This window comes from Corvus brachyrhynchos, unplaced genomic scaffold, assembly GCF_000691975.1.
Source record: "Corvus brachyrhynchos isolate BGI_N302 unplaced genomic scaffold, ASM69197v1 scaffold221, whole genome shotgun sequence".
Classification (NCBI taxonomy): Eukaryota; Metazoa; Chordata; class Aves; order Passeriformes; family Corvidae; genus Corvus; species Corvus brachyrhynchos.
In genome coordinates, this window is record NW_008236622.1 from 796,948 (window position 1) to 819,386 (window position 22,439).

Consider the following 22,439-nt stretch of genomic DNA (forward strand, 5'->3'; position numbering starts at 1 on the left):
CTTTAGAGCCATTTCACCCTTACTAAAGTGTTATTGCTTGATTTATTTATAAATGCTTAATACATGTCTTTCTTCAGTTGCACTTGCATGGTGTTTCTCATGTTCTCCACCCATTTGTTGGTATTACTGTTTCAGGGGGCATTTAGAGTGCAAAAGGGATCTTTTTACCTCTCCATTCCTAACATATTTGACTCATAAAATGTGTTCCCCTTCTGGGCCTTTATCCTTTAGGTCCCATAATGTCAACACACCCCCCAAAACAAAAACCAAACTCTACCAAGACAAATGAAGGCAGTAAACATGAGTTAATGTTAATATTTCCCAAGTGACTTGGAATATGTGACCACAGCATGGCAAGCTGTGGAGCAATCTAGGATAGGCAGCAATTACATTTTTGCATATAGATTGGCATTCTGCTTTTAGTTTTTTGTAACTTTACTGTAACTTTCAGAGCAGAAATCTGAAATGATGAGTGCACACCTTCTGAAAAGATGGGTCAGTTTTTGGAGTCATTTGGTGACAGATATTTATTAACTTTAAAAGGAAGTTAAGCTATCCAGAACATTACTTGAAAGTTTTTGTAGTATACATGTCAGTATTTTTTTCTTAAGTTTTACTTTCAAGCTACTTGACTAAACTTGCAACAGGAGGTAATTATTGTCTTTGCTGAGTTTTTAATTTTTGCATAATCCATAATTAACAAAAATTTTTGCTGCTTTATTTTATTATTTTTTTATATTTGTTATATTTTTTTATTTTAAATTTTACACTGTTTTATAGTGTAATTTCCAGTAGGTATGTTTATTTTAATCTGTCACCTGTACTTCTTCCATCAAGAAACCAGAGATTTGATTAGTTTTAGAAATACTCCTATCTTATAGAGGGCTTCTGCCCACATCAGGATATGAGGTGGACAGGCCAGTGCAACCATGTCCAGACAGTACCTTTGGAATGCCTGGCACAGCTTTTCTCATTCATGTTTGAAAAAGATGGTAAATTGCTACTTCTTGATGGACAGTTTGGATAAATGCAGGAGTGTTAGGAACAATCATGTAACTTACAAAGGGGTTTTGCATTGCTTGGCTGATTTGTGTGTCAAACACGCTGTTCACCAAACCTCACCTACTAACATCAATTTTACTTTTAGTAGTCTTGTTTTTTTTTTTAAACGTGAAAAGAACAACACGTATCTGCCTCAAAGATAAACATCATGGGGAGCCAGCTTTCACTGGCACTGTGTTTGTTGAATATAATTGTATATTACAGAATCCTAATATTAAATAAAAATACATTCCAAAATGGACTGAAGAGGCCATGACTGAGCAATTAATCCTTGCATTCTTCTCAGCATAAACATAAAAAAATATGGTTTAACTATATTTATGGTAGCCTTAATAAATCATGGTGATGCGTAATAGATTGGTTTTTCTAGTACAGGTTCTTATTTTTAATTTGCTCTTCTTGTAATAGAATTTTAACTTGAATAAGAAGCCGAAAAGGAAATTTAACTTAATGGTAGAAAATGGTTGTGAGGAATAGTGTTGTTTTGACAGAGATTTTTATTGTGACATTAATAACTAGTGCTTAATGTCTTTACTGCATGAAGTGTACCCATGCTTCTATTGAGGGAATTGCTGGGTGAGAAAGGCTTTTGATGGCATTTTGACAGTCAAATGTGTCATCCTTTTTGTTTCCTTTTACTTTTAATTGTCTGCTCTGTTAACTTGTGTAGATCCCACCTGATTTTAGTACTTACTAAATGACACAGGCTTAATTTCTGACACTTGATAGCAGACTGATGGCTCCTATGTAATGATGGTAGATTATTCATATCAGCCTTTTGAAAGGCACTTCTGAGTCATCACTTCCTAGATTTGGGAGTTTTTAAAAATCACAAAATCTTCAGAAGTATGTTGCTGTCATAGTAATGAAATAAAAATGCAGAATATGAATAGGTTAGTACAATGAGTTTAATACTTGCTTCTTTTGCAGCCTCTTAAACTATCCCTAAATTTATTTACACACACACATGTACCTAGGAGATTAAAAAATGCCTTAAATGTTTTAAATTTAAAGAGAATGTATTTTTATATGTATTAAAACCCTCTCAGATTCATTAAAGCAATAAGGAGATTAACTTTGTTTAGTGCCACTGAACTTAATAATCAGCAGTATTTGGAGTCTGCACACTGTTTCTTTTATGTTCTTAGAGCAGGCTAGATGCTGCCTATTTTAAAGGCAGATAATTGATGGATAAATCAGAAATCTCTTTTTTTGGAAATATTTTAGAGAAATTCCATCAGTTCCTATGGATTTTCTTTCAGTTGAACCACATTTTTCACAGAAAAATTTTCAGTGGTGTGAGAGACTAGAAGCGTAAACTTACTCTACTGGTTCCTAAATTGTAAAAATGCTAATACTGTTTCAGATTTCTGTGGCAATAATCTGACTTCTTATGTCCTGTTAATCCTTAACAATTTTCTGATGGAAGCATGTGGTGCTGTGTGGTAAATCAATGTTTGCTGTGGGTTTGCTTTTGCAAGTCAGTTTTGTAGGTCCTTTCTTCCTTAAGTTGCATTCTGCAGGTTTCCGTTTTGCAGTTTGCAAAGGGGGGTGGTGACTGTTCCTGATGGGAAGAAATGGAAATCAAATCCACCAAAAATTGTTTTTGAGATACTGACTGGTAAAACAACCTCTGTGTATCATACCACAAGTACTAGGGTAATTGGCATCATGTCAAATGGTAGCATTACTCAGGTTTTCTTTTGAAAAACAAGACAATAAATGTCAGAACTTAGATATTAAATATGGTCTCAGTCTTCCCTAACAGTGTGGTTTTGTGTTAGGGAAGCAGTTTGCTCAGGATAGTAACAAGTGTTTCAGGAGGTCAATTTTGAGATTCTCAAGGTGAGGCTGCCTTTTAACAGAACTCTGAGAAAGTCAGCAAGTTAAATATTGTAAAATTCTCGTTAATATTGCATTTTCTTATGCTGTGTAATTTTTTTTTTAAAGGCAAATCCCCCTCCAGTGCTGGTGAATACAGATTCTTTGGAGACTTCCACATATGTAAGTCTACACTTTCTTTCAATTATAACTTTAAATCATGTTTAGGCCTGTTTTTGCTGTTTAATAAAACCTATTTTATGTCTCTGATGGTGCTTGATTTTGTCAGCTCTCATGACAGTTATTTAAACTCCTTAAATTGCTGTTTCATGGAAAAAAAAGGTTGCAGATTGCAGGTGGGAATTTTTCTGTGTACCAATGTGTGACAGTACAAAACACAATTGTTTGAGGTTCCAGAGGTTCAGTGTTCAGAGAACAATCTGTCCAACTGTGCAGGCAGCTGCTTTAATATTTAATGTGCCATTTCCGTTGCACTTCTCATAAAAGCATTTCTTCATGCAGTGGCTATACTTAAGGTTTTAGTATTCTAAAAGTTCATAAAAATTAGTTGGTTCTGTTTGAAACATTAAGGTAATAAGTGTAGTTATGTGGAGGCTGAGATTTTCGTTTGTCATGCATAATTACGACATTTATATAGAAAATCCTTCATTCAGGGGAAGACCCTGCAAATAAAGCTTAGCTTAGTGGGTCTGAGATCCCTTTAAAACTTGGAAAAGATAGACTAGGTCAATGATTTTTATCATGGGATATATCCTTGCTACTGTTTCTACTAATGTTTGGTTTGTTAGATAAATAAATTCAGAGGTAATTTTTCAAAAAAAGAGGGAGTCTATAGAGCTGAGCTAAAGGAAAAGATAAAAATGATGGAGGTTTTTGTTTGCTCCTGTTTATCTAGATGATATTTTTAATTGGATTACAGAGTTTTGTACATGGAAATAAGAGACTGCTTAAATGTATTAGGATCAGCTTTTTTTTGTCTAATGGCAATGAATAGGGAAATTATTAATCATCCTTCTTATTTATTTAATAAAAAAAAAGAAAAGACCATTGCACACTGATCAATCATCATGAACCTTTTGCAGGTACTGTAATGCTGGATGACTGCTTCAGTTAGCACATGTTATTATTCCTGTAGATAATAGCTCAAGGACTAAGCTACCATAAAACTTCTTGATCACAGTGTCTTCTTTTGTGTTGGTGTAGCAATAGATTCAGTTTCAGGTATTCAGAAGGTCAGGACCTCATCCCTTTTTAATAGAGAAATATCATGTGTTAAAACCACCTTATCTTTTCCACTGAGCAAACTACTAAGGACATAATCATTTTTGAGGTATTTTGCAAAGATGATAATCTGTTATGTGTGGAATGGATATGGCTCCTATTGTATTAAGGGGAGATATAATTAGAGAGTGAGGGATAAATGAGCTTGATGTTAGCCTGTAAAAGTCATGGCATCACCAGCTTTTGGAGCATTTAAATATGTTAAATAAATATAGGAGAAAGGAAGTAGCTTGATCTTAATTTTTTGGGGGATGAATTAAATTTCCTTTTTAAATTCTCTGCTAGGAAATGGTCAGATTTTAAAATGCTTTCTTCTAAGCATGTTTTTTATCTTTAGCATGTTAAGAGTACAAAGTCTATCAGATACTCTGTATCTTAAGGATAGACCAGGTCCTTTGTAAAATAATAGTATAAATGTTACTTCTTACCTTGTTAAATAGTTCATCCTAAAAGGCTAGAAATGGGTAATTGTCTGTAGCTGCTGCAGGCAGCTGTGGACGAAAGAATTTGAGTTCTAAGATAGGTCAGTAATGGAAAAAATAAAACTTACTCTTGAATATTAAATATGAATAAGAATTTGTTATTTAATTGATTTTGCTTAGTTTTGATATTTGTTGCTTCTGGTATTTGATTCTGTCCTACTTCTGTAGGTAGCAAAGAATGTGGGTATCCTTTCTAACCTGACAATGTCAAGGCTTCTTTCTAGGATTTTGCTTTTTCATCAAGATATAAAATATTCTTCTAAACTCTTCTTCTCTTTTTGTCCCTGTTTTAAATTGTTGAACTTTAGTATGTATGTAACATGATAAATAGTAGTATAAACAGTTGTTAAATTTTACTTTAGAAGGGTCTTGCGCATTTCTCATGAGAAGGTGGTGTAAAGCATCAGTCTTTGATTTTTCTCTGCTCAGTGTGGAACAACAATTGGCAAATGCTGCTCTATTCTTCCTTACAATTCTTCTCTACCCCACATTCTCTTTATTTTTTCTCAGTTTCAAGTTCCTGTATAGCCTGAGGAACATCTGAGTATCTCAAGAGCATTTTTCTTTCTGGCAATCAGAAGCAGAGGACTTGTGCCCTACAGTAGTTGTGTAGAACAGTCTGCTCTCTGAACTGGCAACTTTTAAACTCGTACAAAAAGATTGTCTGATTCATAAATACAGAGTAGTGTGAAAATCACATGTCCCCTCTGACCTCAGTGGTCACTGTGAATTAGCTGAGATTTGATGGGAGTGAACTGCCAAGCAAACTGTGTCATGGAAAGTATAAGATTCTCTGTAAGTTTCACTTTTCTGTTTTTTATAGGTTAATGGCACAGATGCAGATTACGAGTATGAAGAAATTACTCTTGAAAGGGTAACATGCTAAATGTCGTTCTGTACTCTGTTTGAAATGGGATTTATGATACTTTAATATGAAAAATAGCAATCCAAACCAATTTTTACTCTTTCTTTTTTTGTTTTAGGTAGATTATTTAACCTGAAGAAAAAAAGTACATTCAATTGCTAAGCAGGAATTGAAAGTTTATTAATATCCTTGACCATTGAGAGTAAAATGGGGGGAATGATCTCCTCTAAGACATCCTGTATTTAATGTTGCTACCCAGACTTGTAGAGACTAACAACACAGATTCTGATTTCATCTGTATTGCTATTTTTTTCATAGGCTTTTACTTATATACCATTAAGTTTTATATTGAGATTATGTGACACTTGTCACATGCATTTCTTTGTTAGGTTTTCTACATTGAGTTCTAGCTCAGTTCACTTGAGATGCACTGCTAACAAAAAGACAGAAAGAAATTATTGTATCTAATACCTGTGCAGTTTTGGTGGTTACTGAGAGGGTGAAGAGGTCTTGCAGTTGATGGTAAGGGCAAGCAATCCTTGAAGAGAAAAATATCAGTCTGAATCTCTGCATCTGTGGGGATATATTAGAGGCAGGACACAAGCTATTTAAAGGCTTCTCTGGGAAAAAGAATATGCCACTAATAATTTAATGAGGAGCAAATATTTGTATGAATAACCTCAAATATCTAGCACATTAGAGATAGAAGATTTTATGTAGTTTATTGTAGGAACCCAGAGTGCAGAGAATATTTCTCTGCACTCTGGGTTCCTACAGTTTATCAAGTTCAATGAGAAAGCTGTGGGGCTGGAACTGTATCTCTTAGTTATACAATGACTTACGTTCTCCTTACATATATTTAAGATGTAATTATACTTATTTTCATAGAAATAAGTTATATGTGTAGCATACTGCTTAAACTGTCTTTTAATATTTTTGTTATCAGTGAAAATTATGTAGATCTGGTTCTACAGTGAATCAAATACACCAGAATATCTTTTCCCCAGAAAAGAAATGTATAAATCTTTTTTTCCCTTCTATCTTTAGGGAAATTCAGGACTTGGCTTTAGCATTGCAGGTGGTACAGACAACCCACATATTGGGGATGATGCAAGTATTTTCATTACAAAAATTATAGCCGGGGGTGCAGCTGCCCAGGATGGAAGATTACGGTAGGGTGAATTTCTGTGTTGGGTTGCTAAGTGCTGTTATTGTATTTTAAACAGTGGATAGAAAATTTTCTGTTACTTTTAACAGTTTTATCATCCTGCATTAGATGTTAAATAGGGTTTCCTTACAGAAGTGTTTTTTAAATAATGAAGAATGTTTGAGTGGTCCAATATGTGTCTCCCAAAGTAATAATATTGGCAGTTCAGGGAAATTAGGTGAACTTTTTCTATTGTGTGGTATAAATTTATTATACCATATGTTTCACAGTCCTTAATTTGAGAAAATGCTTAGACAGGTAGAATAGGTAACTCTTAGAGATAGTTGAGTTTAATAACAACCCTTTTTTATGCTTGGTAATAATTAAGTGTCTTAATTTTTCAGGTACCCATCCACATTGATTGTAGGACTATCTTTTTTCCTCTTGTGTCGCCAAAAACTTGCCCCATCATTTCATGTGCAAATACCTGAATGTATTATGGGTTTTAGTCCTAATGAGGTTATTTCGAGGCTTCATTTTAGCTTGTTGGCCATTGTCAGAGGTACATCTGGCAGGACATGGTGACAGGTGGGCCTGGCATTGCACTCAGTGTAATGAGGACTCAGTGTTAGTGCAGCAACATGTTAAATGGACTGGAAGGCCAGCACTTAATCTGCTTGTGTAAAGCAAGATTGACTTGTTCCTATCGTGGCTTAAAAATGGTGCGTTTTCATTGTGTGCCTTCAAGGCTTTGATTTTTTAAATTCTGTTTTATAGCTGTAAACAAAAGGTAATTTTTACAAACATCGGATCAAAACACTGTCTAAATGAGGAACATGTAATATGGTGCCCTCTTCAGCTGTGAACTAAATATTCCTCTTAAATGCTTTCTAGTGATCCTTGATTTATTTTCAAGCAATAAGAATTAATTTTAGAGCGTTGTTTTGAATGAGTAGAATTTTGAAAAAAAATCTTTGTATTTTAATGTGTTAACATGTATGTTAGCGTATTCTTGATAAGATATTGGGCTCCTAATGTGTGCACTCTGCTATAACACAACAGCTGAGCATGACTGTTGCTGTCTCCAGGGTTAATGATTGTATCCTACGAGTAAATGAGGTGGATGTTCGGGATGTGACACACAGCAAAGCAGTGGAAGCATTGAAAGAAGCGGGATCAATCGTACGATTGTATGTCAAAAGACGAAAACCAGTCACAGAAAAAATAGTGGAAATCAAACTTGTGAAAGGCCCCAAAGGTATGCTGGAAATATAAAGCTTCTGTTTCATAAGGATAGGATTGAAACTGTTCTTGCAGAATGCAGTGTTTTCTTTTAAATGGTAAAAATGTGTCTGATTATATCTAGTAATTTTTAAGTACATTAAAAATTGGAGTAAAATAATTCATTGGATTACCTAAAAAGGATCTTTGAGAGATTAAAAATAATTTAGGGAAAGTACTTTCTGGGAAAAAGTTCTATAAATATCAGCGGAGGTGCTATAGCTCTGCTGTGCCCATACTTCACAAGGCATGAAGTAAATTGTCTAGCTTTTGGTTTTCAGAACTTGTGTACAGGTTATGTCTTTTCTAGAACTTTATTTTTTAGAAAATTATTCAAGTTCACTTGAAAAGGCATCAGAATTGCTTCAGCCAGAGCCTGATAGTATATATATTTACGTGTGATACAAGGATTGTTATTATGTAAGAATTTGAATACAATGAATGCAATAAAGGTTTCTTGAGTAATGCCTTTATCTTCAAGCAGGTCTTGGTTTCAGTATTGCTGGTGGTGTAGGAAATCAGCATATACCTGGGGACAACAGCATTTATGTAACCAAAATCATTGAAGGTGGGGCAGCACATAAAGATGGCAAACTTCAGATTGGAGACAAACTTTTAGCTGTAAGTAAGAGCTGCATTTTCTTAATGGCCATTCACTTTTAGGATCAAGAGGGGTATGATTCAATTTGTGGTTAAGCTGCCTGGAAATCAGTGATAAAATTAAATCTGCATCATTCAACGCCATCTCATCAGAAAATCTGAAATCTATTCCTCAGCCCAATGTTCCATGCAAAACCTGTATGAATCAGCATGTTTATTTCTGAGGCCTGCTATTATTTTCTGGGATCTGAGTGACAGCATTTTAAACAAACATACAATGGGATTGTTTCTCCTCTCAAAAGAGAAGAATGGAATGGAACTCCTTGTACTGGTGGCTAGCCAGCCTTTAGTAAAACTGCTGCTTATATTGCATTTCAGTGTTTGTAATGCTTTTGAATGGCATTTTTATTTTTTCAAAAGCTTAAAATAGCTTCAAAGTTGAATTTTTCTATGCACAAAGTAAAAATAACTTTCAACTTTCTTAAATTCAGTCCAGAAATTTGTTGTCCAGATAGAAAAATGAGAGCCAGAGCCAGAAATTTCTGAATGTATTTCTGCATTGTTAACTCTAGTTAGGTTAATTGCTCTACACTCCTTCCTCTACCACTGTTTCCTTATGTAAGAGCCCTGGGTACATCTGTACTCACAGTACAAAACAGCAGAACATGTATTCTACTGCTCTTCCAACAGTAGAAATGAACTCTAAATGTTTAGTGCAGAGTTTTCCATCTGTAAAAAGACTTTTTGGATAATTTTGTCACTTAAAACACAGAGCTAGGGAATATGAAGGTACTTAAAAAATACTGGGATTATCCCTTTATGTGAAGAATCCTGCTTCTTTTTAAATATTAGGAATGAGATCTTGGTGTTACAATGCATGGTTCTGTGGAATCAGCTCAAGACAGGAACAGATCCTTACCTGAGAACTGGGAGGAAAAAACAGAGAGAATATGCTTACAATATTAGCTGCACAGTAAATATTCGTCTTCATATGCCATGCAAGTTCACAAACCTAAAGGTCCAACTGCTTGATGATAATGCTCTTCATATTTCATGGTTTTAAGATTTACAATCTTCATTATAGGAAGTGTTTTTATTTATAGGACTTCTCAGAATGCAAGAGCACTGGAAAACTTCCTTTTAATGGTGAATTGCATTCCAGTGTTGTAATTTGTCACCTATACAAAAAATTTCCATGCTAACTTGCTTCTGTCATAAATTATAGGGAAGGCTTAAAGGAAGTTTTGTTATAAGTTCCAAACTTTTGTGACCAATTACTTTGTCCAGCATTACTTTATCCATTAAAAACATTTGGCTGATAAAATTAAATAAAAGAGTTTTAGATCAATATCAGGTACTGTTTCAGAGATACAAGGAGCATGTGCATTTTGCTACTGGATATACTAAATACCGTGTCCTAGTTGGTGGTAGCTGTAATCATTCCCTCAGTTCTTTAACTCAAGAAAGAAGTAAGTAAAATGTCATCTGTGATATCTTCACTATGAGGGTGGTGAAGCATTGGAACAGGTTGCCAGAGAAGTTGTGGGTATCCCATCCCTGGAAGTGTTCAAGGCCAGGCTGGATGAGGCTCTGAGCAACGTGGTCTAGTGTGTGGTATCCTTATGAGATGGTCTCTGAGGTCCCTTTCAACCCAGACCATTCTATGATCTTCTGATTAGCTGAATTTCACTTAGTCAAAGCTTTAGTCACTAAGGTAGAGATACACACCCATATATTGCAGAATGTAACTTCCTCTGTGTTTAGGTTGCACTACAATTACCAAATACAGCAAAATGACTTTTTAGTCTTCAGGAGTGGTAGGAATTAAAATCTATTTAAGTAACCAATTATGTCCATGGCACATGAATCCGAATAAAGACTCTCAGTGCCAGTGCTCCAACAGCTTTCAGTGAGTGTCCTATGAAAACAGTACATTTTTCTGTGTTGAGAATTTGGGGTTTTTTTCTCTTTAGGTGAACAGTGTTTGCTTAGAAGAAGTTACTCATGAAGAAGCAGTGACTGCCTTAAAAAACACGTCTGACTTTGTTTATCTGAAGGTTGCAAAACCCACCAGCATGTTCATGAATGACAGTTATGCCCCTCCTGACATCACAAACTGTAAGTTCATCTTATCTTTCTGATTTAATTAATTTTCCCTTAAGGCTTTAACATATTTCATTTTTAGTATTTTAACTGTTTCAAGGTTTTAAAAATTATATGGGGCAAAAATCTGACATATGTTGATAAATGAGGAAAATTATATGCTGTACAGAACAACATCCTATAGCTTGTATCTTGAAAAGACAGCAACAGCGGGGCTTCAGGTATGTTTTTGTGGCTGTCATGGCCCAGTCCTAGAGGCTGTGTTGCTCATCACTTGCTGATGAGTACAAGGAGAGAGAACAAGTGCCTCATGCTCTTGGGGGCTGTGAAGAATAGCAAGCAATGCACTGTGAGGATGTTCAGTATCCTGTAAACTAAGCAAAAGACAATACTGTTTCAACTAGAGGATAGTGATGCTCTGACATTTTTCCTGTTTTCCTGGTTTATCAGGAGCTTGCATATACTTGAATAAACTGACCTGGGAGGATGGGAAGTTCTTGCTCTGGTGCCTGTCTGTGAATATGCCAAAAAATTCCATGTTAACTTACTTGAAATCTGACTTCAGTTTTGACATAATTGTTGACAATTCAAATGGAAAAAAAAGTATTCAAAAGTAGTTACAAGAATTTCTTGTTGACATAAGGGTACTACTGACAAGAGTATTTTCAAAGTCACACATACAAATCCAGAAAGTTCATGGTTGAACTACAGTGTAAAGAAATATTTGAGTTGAGTACACTTCGAGATGGTTTATTATCATTTAGTGGCTGGAGAAAGGGAAGAGAATGATATGACTGTGTCTTCCCAAGACTAAACAGACTGACTTTTCTGGGTGACCAGTTTTACTCATGTTGTCACATGAAATGGTGAGTTATTTTAGGTATTGCTTTGTTTCCTGCCATTAGATATGTGTAATTGATATGTAGCACTGATCTGTTTAGATACTACTTCATATGAAAAAAAAGAGCACTTTGGGACTGGAAGATGTAATTGAAAACAGTATGTAAAGAACAACAAACAAAAGTGCAGCACAACAGACGACTGAAGTGTACCTTATAAGCCCATCATTTATTGGCAATAGCTACAGTATCTTAATATCTATTTGTAAGCTTATTGAATTACAATTTGGAGGTAATTAGGTTTTATCTCCACTGTGTTATTAGAAGGATGCTCTTGAAGGCTCCATTCTTTGACATACCTAATTTTCAGCCTCCACTGATTCTTCCGCAGTGTTCTACTCATAGATATTATGGTTAAAGAGCAGCCATTTTCCCTTACTGTATCAAGTTTGTTCAATAACCTTTCCCACTGTTTCCTTGGAAAGTAGGCTTCCTTTTCTCTTTACCTATAACTGATCTTTTCATATGTTTCACCTTGAATTCATATTTTTTGAGACAGAGAAATCTGATTTGTACATAGTGTTCCTGGTAGTGTTGCAGTAATGCAGTTACACTGCTGTGGATTGGGGTGTGACAAACATTGGAGTATCTCATCTCTTACTACTGTACCCTGACTCAATCATTGGAATATTTACTTTGTTAATCTTTTGTGGGGACAAAGGCAAAACCTGTAGAAAGTTTGAGGGGAGGAAGGTAGAGAAGGAGCTGATTCCTGATAATTCGCCTAGTCCAAATAAATAATGACACTGGCAAAGTGGCCACTGGTTGTTGGACCTCTTGTCTCAAATGGTGGATGAACTGGAGACTCAGTTCATTGAAGGTAATTGCATCATAACATGGAGCCATAAGAGAGACAGTGACATCTTCAAGAATACCTTCTCACCATGGCCATTGGCTGGACAGATCAGGAAAGTTCTGTCAAGGGTAATCCCACATAACTGCCATGAGGATGTCCACTGCCATCTTGCCTTGAGTCCTTAATTTCTCAGTGGGCATGACTCAATGTCATATCCATTACCTGGAGATTAATGGCCTGGTCACACATGCAGGCTCCTTTTGTCCCATTACCATCCTTCCTGCAGAGTTTCTCTCCATTTGCTCTCCCTCTAAGTGTGATTTGAGAGATGGTGGCATTCTGTGGAGCCCAGTATCCCATTCTTTGTGGGAAGTGTCACTTCTATCCTTTTACTGAGAAGTGAAAAGCCAATCTCCTGACCTTGTCATGTACCTCAAGCTCCAGCAGCTGCTTCTGGGAACCTTTCTCCTCCTACTCAAACATTCTGAAAAGTTTTTCTCAGATTCCGGTGTCTTGTCTGTCTGTTAGTGACCATTGACAAGGTTTGTGGGCTGTCTGTACTTTTGAGTAGATTTTCTGAGTTTCATTTCATTTAGCTACAGTTCCCTTCAGTTCTCCATCTGAAGATACTCTGTTTTTCACTGTTTCTGGTAGACCAAAGAACATTCCTCTGCAAAGTGCTGGGTTCTTTGATGAAACTTTCGTCTGTTTCTTTTCCTTATGACAGGGAAGCCTTTTCTAGAAACCTAAGACTCCATGAGCTTGTGTCTCTGTTAATCAAAGTGCAGCTGGCTGTTACTGCCGCTGATGCGGAGACTGAACCTACTGCCAGAATTTTGAACACAAAGCAGACCCAAAGGTCTTGCTGAGGTGTTTAATGACTTAATTCCAGGAAATCGGTTTATTTTTTAACTCAGTCTTTCACTTATAAGAAACAACTGTGTGTATCTGAGCTGCTAAATGCTATTTTTCTAATACAGGACAGAACAAAAGCTTTTCCAGTACCTCTCAGCATTTGCACATTTACAACAGAAATCTCAAAGGGAGATATCAATCTCTTCAAAGGCTCTTTCTTGCTTTATAAAGGAGTTTGATAACTTTGCAACTAGAAAGCCTCTGCTTTCTGCAAGAAGCTGCTCAGTTAGATAGAACTCTTACCAAAAAATGGTGGCACCTGCATGTAGTATTTTATACTGCATTTAGCAGAGCAGTAAAGAGCTCAAGAGCTTTAGGTTAGGGATTCTGAAGAGCTTTCACCAGATGGCAGATATTAAAGAGGTATTTTCTAGGATCACTTAGATTGTGAGTCAGTGTTGAAAGAGTTACCAGGCTTCTTTCTTCACCTACTCACCTGCAGCTGTTTTGAGACATGTATTTGCGATCCTCCTTCCCATTTCTGTCCATGAGAATCCTTTTGTCCAGGTTCTTAGGATTTCAGTCCTACCATAAAGGAGAAGTAAGTCGTGCACAGAAGCTCCCTGTGAACGTGTCTGTTACAAATGATGTCAAGGTAGAAACTCTGCTCTTGAGTTTATATGTAAACTGCTCACTTACAGACCCCCCCTTGGGAGGGTTTTTTGTTTGCTTATTTTATTTCTGTGTTTCTTGTTTTTTTTTTTTTTAATTCTCATTTTAACAGAAACATCTAGAAGCACAGTGCACAGTATTTGATACTGTGCAGAACATGCAATAGATTGCTCACTGTGCTAACTTGTGTAAACATGGTAGTTAATTCATAAGATTTTGCCTTGGGAACTGGTCTTGTTTAGGTCTGCCTCACCGTGGTGATGGGGATTTAAAATGCAGAGGTGAGGATACTGAAGAACTGTTCGAGAACAAGGTTCACAAATTTCAGTGTCTAGGTTTTGTGCAAAATCTGATTTCTTTTAGAACTCCTGTAGTAAGAATATCAGCCACACAATAGTATGGCCTTGTCAGGTGGTCTGATGGCTCAAAAGAAGGGATCAAAGAAGTTAGTATCTATATAGATAATTAAATCATTTGATGTTTCCTTGGGGTTAGTGCCTTAGAATCAAGGGATATTTCATCAAGAGGTTTCTGAGCTTCTGATTTATGGCAGTATTTATTGGGAAGAGTACAGATGTTGTCCCAACACTGTGCACCTGGGGCTGAAAATTGACCTCTGTCATTTGATATTTGTCAGAGTGAGTGAACAGCTTCCAGCTGCCCATGAGGGAAGTTACTGTTGAAAATCTTGTTCAAGAAGAGTTGGGGTTGTTTGAGACCCGAGATTCAGCAGAGAATGAATGTGGGAAAAGTAGCTGATGGCTGTGTGCTGTAGCTCTAGAGACTGGGATGTGTATGAGTGATGAAAGCTTGGTCACAGACCTGGAATAGTTGATTGCTATGCCTGTTTCTATTGCTTCTGTGGATTTATCTTTTAGCTCTTGGGGTGTGGATTGCCAGTCTAAACAGTTACTTTACAGTGATCTGTAAAGCATTTTCTAACTCAAGAAGAATAAAATTAGGAAAGATTGTTGTTTCTGAGCACATTGCCCTCTGAGTGCTGTTCTCCACTCTCCATCAGGCTGAAAAATGAGAACTTCCCATACGGAAAACATGGAAATGCAACAGAAGTCCCCCACTGTATTTACTGTGTGCAGAGGAACAACAGCACTGCGGGTGGGATGGTCTTGTGTCCTGAGCGTTGACGGCTCAGCTGATATGTGTGGGATAATCAGAGCTATTAGCCTGCTGTGGGGGTCATATGTCAGTAGGAGTGTAAACTGCCTCCATAATCTATATGTAAAATGTAGTCATTAAATGGTTCCTGGAACAAATACCCAGTGATTTGTTCATATAAATGCTTTTAAAGTTATTCAGTTGAAATACTACTAAGAAGGTGTAGTACTTGCTGTTTAAAACACCAACATTACCTGTGAAGTGCATGTAGTAGAATATCAGAGTTAGAAAAGTGGCTAAATGGTTTTTGAGAGAGAGTACTTGCTTCCTATACAGGCCTCCTTTGAAGACATTATTAATGATGCATTTTTAACTCCTAATTAATTTCAAAGTATTTTTTCCTTTGTGTTTTTGTGCCTTGGTACAGTATTTCCACACTGCATTGAGAAATAAAATACTGGAAGGTATGGAATAATCAGTTTCTTCACTAGATATGAATCCCTTATCATTTCTTAAATGGCATAAGTACAGGAAGAGAAGAATATGTAATAACAGTAAAAGAAAATAAAGTTTTAATTTTATTTCCCATTTTAGAGATTGTACTTGTGATTGGTGTCCTCAGTTTACAGACAATAGGAAAATAATAGGAAATCTTCCATTTTTTCTTTTTGTCTAGAACTGTCTTATGTGAAGGAGAGGGTGGATTTGGAAATGGAATTTCTTCTTAAAAGTCTGACTTTTCCTGTCAAAGCAAGTTGATTTTATGCATGCAATTTTCTGTTCATCCAAAAGACAGTTCCTTTATCAGTTCCATCAGTAATAATATTTACCTGGAAACAGAAGTTTAGACCTCCTTTAGGATTCAAAAAGTGATGGCTTGCCTTTTATTTCTATCATGTTCATCATGAATACTGTTCAACTATAATTTCAATCTAAAACAGTTTCAGGAAGGGCACAGGCATGGTTTCGTGCCCGAGCTCCACAGAGAGCCTCTTCGTGCCTTGTAGGTTTTCTTTCATAGCACTGAGAACACCAGCCTTGAGAAAGGACCAGACTGTTCCAAGCAAGTAGCATATGTAAAACCCTATAAAGGATGTAGCCAGTGCTGTTGTGGAACAGTCCACAGGTCTGAAATAATAAACTGTTATATTGATTGATAGCTGACTTTTAGTTACATGGTGAAAGGATAAAAAAATGTTTAAAATAAGATTATGTAGTAGTTGGTGTGTATGTTTCTGAACACAGTGCAGTTAAAAGCTTTAGGAACTTGAAAAACAATCAAGGGAGAAGCACTGTACGTCAATGAATATAGAATTTGTATCTAATTACTTCCTATAAAATATGCATCATTATGGCTGCCATTGGCTTGTTAAAAGCAATTTCAAATTCATTTTGTGAAATGAGATAATTTAGTGCATGAACAGAATGTACAGAGCTGCTATACTGTGCAACAGTTGTTCAGGTTTTTTAATCAAAACCCATTTTCCTGTAGTTGGAAAAGAGCTCATAATGTCTTGAATTTCATTTTTTGTGCTTTAGCTTTAAAATTTTCTGAGAAAAGCAAAATAACTGTATTTGTGCGTGGTTTTGTTTTAAGCAAGTAGTGTGTACAATGACGTGGAAATAATAATGTTGTATTAAAAAACATATCTTTTAACTGAAAAGCAAATATTGCAATATGGTTTGGTAATCATTGTGTAAAATCTGTTGCTGAAATTCCTGTGTGACTAAAAACCCCAAGTCTTGAAACTGACAGTTAGGTGTCCGAATCTCTTACCAGTGCACAGAAACTACATATTGTACTGGGACAGATGGAAGGTTAGTGGGATCTATAAAATCCTTGCAGGGAGTAGGAGGATGAAGGTGCAATATGTGTGTGTTACTGCTGTTCTAAAAAACTGTATTAGGAATCACATATGTTGAACAGTTCCTAATTTTTAGGGAATTGTCAGATGTGAATGCTTATGTTGATAATTTGGTTTTAGCAAAAGCAGCATTCTCTTTGCTTTAGACCTCATGAAGCCAAGCAATGTGAGGGAGCTTCCGTCTGTCTGTTATAGAAGGGCACCAGGTACCCCTTGTACTTCAGTTCTGAATTTTGCTGAAACCTCTTGTGTATCCAGAATTATGATTTCCAAAAATTCTGCACAGTCTCATGCAACTAACTGAGGGCTGGTGTGTCTGAATAGCACAATTACTTTATCACCCAGTGCTTTTAAACTGCTGGAGCTCTTAATAGTGGATTTTAATGCTTGCTGAAATGCTGACAGTGTTGATCTGATGCGTATGCCGTGTGAAGAATTTATTGCACACAGGTTTACTAGGAATCTAGAACTACAGGCACAGTCCCGCCCAGACCTGGGTGGTTTGAAAGATGCCTATTTAGCAAATATATATTGTGTGTGTTTGTGTGTATATGTATGTGTGTATATATGTATTTATAAAATCACGTATATAGATAGATATCAAGAGAGTACTCTTAATAAGTTTGTATATGATTGAAACTTTTTGATAATGGTTTAAAAAGGAAAAGAAAAAAAAAGGAGAATATGCAGATTGCTTCTGCAATCTGTGTCATGTATGTTCAGTTAAAGAGCTTTGGGTTTAGTGTAAATCCTCAGAGGTCAGGTACCCCATCAGATACAGAAGGTAAGAGCAAAGAGAGTCTCGCAACTTTCATAATACTGAATCTGTGAAGTGTCCCCACCCTTCATATTTAAGCCTCAAAATTTGAAGCACATACACCAGGAAAAACATTTCCAATTGTAGAACATGCTTTGTAATAGCAAACAGTGGGTATGACTGTGCCTTAATGAGCACTTAAAATTGATGTGCCTAACTTGGAAACGTCATGCACCTTCTTAATTATTTATTGAAACAATTCTCCTGGTGTTGTAGAATATTTTCCATCAATTGTAATCATTAAGATGCTAAATTTCTTTTAGTATGTGCGTTGTGGTTCAGTTAAAACTTTGCTTCAGTCAAGTTAAAGACAGCTTTAAAACAGATAAATCTCCAGACTGTCCCCATGGGCTTCAACTACCCACAGTAACTGTTTCTAAAAAAGTTTTCTTTTTTTCAAACTGAAAAATTTGCTTACTGACTTGGTGAGGAGACCTGGGAATTTGCAGACTTAAGACAATATTTTAGAACTATGATATTTATAATATATCATTTGAACTGCTATAGTTCATTTTTAGAAGAGGTCACTCCTTTGTTTCAGTTCCTCCAGCCCTTTTTCTGTCTTATCCTAATGTCTTTTCTTGTTTTTCTTCCACCTCTGTGAAGCTTATTCTCAGCCAGTGGATAACCATATCACTCCATCTGCCTACCTGGGACAGTCCCTGCCCCCAGCATCACCAGGGCGATATTCACCAGTTCCCAAGGGAATGCTTGGAGATGATGAGATTACCAGGTAATGAATAACCAAATCTAAGTGTCAAATTGATTAACCAGGGAAGCTCCAAGATGTGTTTGTGGGCAAAATACTAGTGAATGCTATATTTTATTTCAAGAAATAGATGTTAGTTTTTTAACTCTTGTGAACATTGTTGTAAGGAGAAAACTAGGTATATTTATATGTATCTATACACACAGCTGATTTATCAGTCCAGGAATAGCGTTAAAAAGAGAAACCCCTGGGAATGCTGCCTGCGTTAACAGAGATTTTTAGGATGGTAGTATGAGCAGACCAGGGATTTTCTTATTTTAAAGCAAGCAATGTTTGGATCCTCTCTGCCCCCACAGACAAAGGTTTGTTTTGATGGATTCTAAACCCAGAAAGGCTGGAGAGCTCTTAATCCTTTCCCATTAACAGACTGTTCATTCCTTCACTGATTCAGTAGATTGCATTAATCTTTTGTTCATCATTGCTGATCAAAGGAAGCTGTTGTAATTTTGTTGCCCTTCTGTTCTGCAAGTATAGGGATGTTATACTGCATTTTCAGTATGCTGTTGCTGAATTCTGTGTTATACCACCATCTGATATGGATAATGTCACTCAGATTCCAAGGCAGGGTCCACCCAGGATTGAAACATAAGTGGCATAATGAATTGGAGAATTGATTTTAGTGTAGTGGAAGGTAGGATATGTCTTTGTACTGATTTTTAGCTGAGGGTTAGGTAGACATATAAGCCAAAATGATTCCATCCTGTTGATATCATTATGGTTTTATTGCTTTCCTTTAAAATTACTGTAAAAGGCTGGTTTTAGATTTCTTCCAAAATGCAAGGGCTATTCAGAAAAATGTTTAGATTTTCTTTGAATTACCTTCTCGTATTACATTCTCTCCATCCCAAAAAGAAGTTTATAAATTTTGAAAGTTGTTTTAAAAGATACTGCATCTTTCTGTTCTCTCTTCTGTTCTGTTTTTGTTAACGTATTGGTGTGATCCAGAGCAATATATATACTTTTTTTTCACAATGTCATTTATTTGTAATAGAATAGTACTCTGAAAAAATGAATATAATAGTTGATAGAGGTGAAATTTAAGAATTCGACCTTAAGATGATTTAATAGCTAGTGCAAAAATTGAGTGATTTTTAAAGATTGGACTAGATGATACTTTTTGTTTTGGAAAAGAAAGCAGCTTCTTACTTTATCCTGTAAATTAATAATTAATGCCTCCAAATACTTAATGTCCATTAATTGTTCTTTAGTGCTCTCTAGTGATTTTTGAAATGCAGTGCACAGTTTCTCTGCTTTATTAGAAATGTCTTTTTCTGAGATCACTTACGCTTTACTTTTATTAGATCGAGTAGCAGGTTAGTAGATTTTTGGAAGGAGTCTTTCTGCATTAGATTTTGACTGGTCTTATCAATATTTCTTCTTTCCTCCCCTCATTCAGGTAAGGAGGGGGTCCTATGAAAGAGATTGCAACAACTTGGTTAAGTTTAACTTTTTCAATTGCAGTTGCTTCACTGAAATTGAAAATGTATTTGAGAATGTCACAACCTATACTGATGTTCTTGAACAAGATGGAAAACATTAAGTAATGACATTTAGTGCTGAATAGCATTGTAGTATAATAGGAATTTATTTATTCATTTATTTATACATACATACATACAGATTTGTTCAGTTCACCTAACAACAGTGAGGGGATTTTATTTTGCATCTAGAAGCTTTTCTAATTGTTTATTTTACTTTTACTCATGTCTAGTGACCGAGATTTCACATTCCTTTCTTTTCCTTCAGAGAGCCTAGAAAGGTCGTCTTACATCGAGGATCAACAGGTCTTGGTTTCAACATTGTTGGAGGAGAAGACGGAGAAGGAATTTTCATCTCTTTCATCCTTGCAGGAGGGCCAGCTGACCTGAGCGGAGAGCTTAGGAAAGGAGATCGGATAATTTCTGTAGGATTCCTTGCTTCTTTTATTTAAACAGCAAGAAAAGTTTCCCCCTCCCTGCATATTAATGCCAATTAAGGAGATACAAAGAATGTTACTAATTGAGCTAAATTTGAAATAATGGAACAGGTGCCAATATTCTTCCAAAGTATCTTCGAGGACTTTAGTCTGCCTGTTTCTCATCTATAACCTGATTAAAATAGCACTTCGTTCTCTCAGAGGCATTCAGTGAAGACATTAACTTATCTTAGTCTGGTAGCTGAGGGCTGTGTGTGTCTAAATTGAAAGAATGCTGGTTTCAGAAATAAGCCTTCTAATGAGATGGAGACGCTTGGCAGCAGTGTCTAAAACTGGGTCTTTACTTCCTGCAGTAACTGCTGAACTTCCTGTTAGTCTTACAAAGATCCATCTCATACCTCACTAAGGGCTTTTTCTATATTAGTATTGAAGGTCATATATATTTTGTGTGTTTCTTTGTGAAATTACTTAATTTATGGAGAATCATTTCTTTGGACAATTACATCGTAGTTTGGAAGTTATTTAAGAGGAATTATGTCCTTTTAACAGCTGTTACTAAAACTGATATTAAAGCACATCTTTATTTTAGTTTGAACTATGAAAAGTGCTTTTGGTCTAAAATGTGGAACACACATTTCTGCTTCAGTTTTTTTGTGATGCTATTTTTAATCTGCTGCATTGAAAACAATGCCAGATTCACAGAGGGTGTTGTCTCTCACTAGATGTGGTGACAGCATGGTCTGTAGGCACTCTTTGGCTAAGAAGGTCCCTGAACCATCACAAAAAATTACATTCTCTGTGTCTCCTTAAAAAGAAAGAAAACACACTTAAACAAGAAGAAAATTGTCCATTCACTGAGTGATATACTATGATAGTCTCAGTAATTCTTAAGAGGGGTGTATGTGAGAGAGGATTTTATTGACACTTGCTTTCAGGAAGGATACTGGGAACAGGGGAAATTCACATGGTATGGAAACTAGTTTGTGTCCAGTTAATTTTTTTCCACAGGTGTGTGTTCTGTGGTGATAAATACAAGCATTAATTTTGATGAAGAGCTTTTTTTTATATTACTTGTAGGTAAATGGAGTAGATCTAAAAGCAGCAACCCATGAACAGGCAGCAGCAGCCCTGAAGAACGCAGGCCAAGCAGTGACTATTGTAGCTCAGTACCGTCCAGAAGGTAAGGGCTGCTTTATACATGCAAGTTCTCTTGTACGACTTGAAAATCAGAGAAAGATGATCTACAGACTCCTTCCACCTACCACATCTTCTGAGGAGAGGAGAAACAAATAATGTAATGGATGTTGTCACACACATGTTAGCATAATTGCAAGTGACCAGATAGGAATATCTGCAAGTGTTGGTGCCATGGCTTGCTACATTTCTTGCTTTCACCATTTCAGAATTTTAATTTCTTCAGTAAATGTTGCCACTGTCATAACGTGAAAATTAATCTAGTAAATCCAGAACTGAGTAGAAAAACCCTGTTGTTCTTTTCTATTTCCAGTTGTCTTTATCCTTTAATATGGTGGGTTTATATGCTTTAATAGCAGGAAGATAGATCACTAATTCCTTCTTTGCTGTGTTGATTCAGATGACCATCATTCATAAGGTTTTCATTCTTCGGTTTCACACTAAGCTGTTATTTCTATTTATCCCGCAGTTTCTTCTGGTCCAGATTAGAGTGCAGCTGATGCTGATTAACCATCCCTGTGTGTTCTGCAGAGCACTACATCCATACACGTATTTGTCCCCTTGTATTTCTGCAGCACATTTCAAATGCCTTTGTCTATTTGTGATTTTAAAAATTTAATAGTCTGAAATGAAATGCTTATCTTGAGTCTGCAAACTTATCTATTATTGGTGTTATATATACTAAGACGTTTGTTTTATGAACTGTGATGATCAGCAGATTTCTCCAATTTTGCTAAATTGGTTGGCCCACCACTGAATCTTCCTTGCAGAGACTTGTCTGTTTGAAACCTTCCTTTAGCAGTACTGTCAAGGGGTAAGTGTAGGTGTTCATCAGGACTGGATGTGGAGCAGGATTGCTGCCTTCATCTGTTAGGTGG

The 22,439-nt window shown here is 36.1% G+C and overlaps 1 protein-coding gene across 23 annotated transcripts in view; it reads left to right on the forward strand.

Annotated features, from left to right (window-relative positions):
* The window catches only part of DLG1 (discs large MAGUK scaffold protein 1), a 149,279-nt gene that overhangs the window by 88,514 nt on the left and 38,326 nt on the right, over positions 1–22,439 (forward strand). For 14 of the 23 annotated variants that reach the window (XR_001859418.1, XR_001859417.1, XM_017726441.1 and 11 more), the window contains 9 exons: positions 3,013–3,066; positions 5,491–5,541; positions 6,580–6,704; positions 7,768–7,937; positions 8,442–8,581; positions 10,534–10,678; positions 18,290–18,416; positions 20,199–20,355; positions 21,445–21,547. Coding sequence is in view for 21 of the 23 variants with exons in the window: in XM_017726438.1 (XP_017581927.1) it covers positions 3,013–3,066; positions 5,491–5,541; positions 6,580–6,704; positions 7,768–7,937; positions 8,442–8,581; positions 10,534–10,678; positions 18,290–18,416; positions 20,199–20,355; positions 21,445–21,547 (1,072 nt within the window). In the remaining 2 variants the exon portion in view is untranslated. The remainder of the gene's footprint in view (positions 1–3,012; positions 3,067–5,490; positions 5,542–6,579; positions 6,705–7,767; positions 7,938–8,441; positions 8,582–10,533; positions 10,679–18,289; positions 18,417–20,198; positions 20,356–21,444; positions 21,548–22,439) is intronic. The other 9 variants (XM_008644129.2, XM_017726435.1, XM_017726443.1 and 6 more) reach the window with 1 other exon arrangement.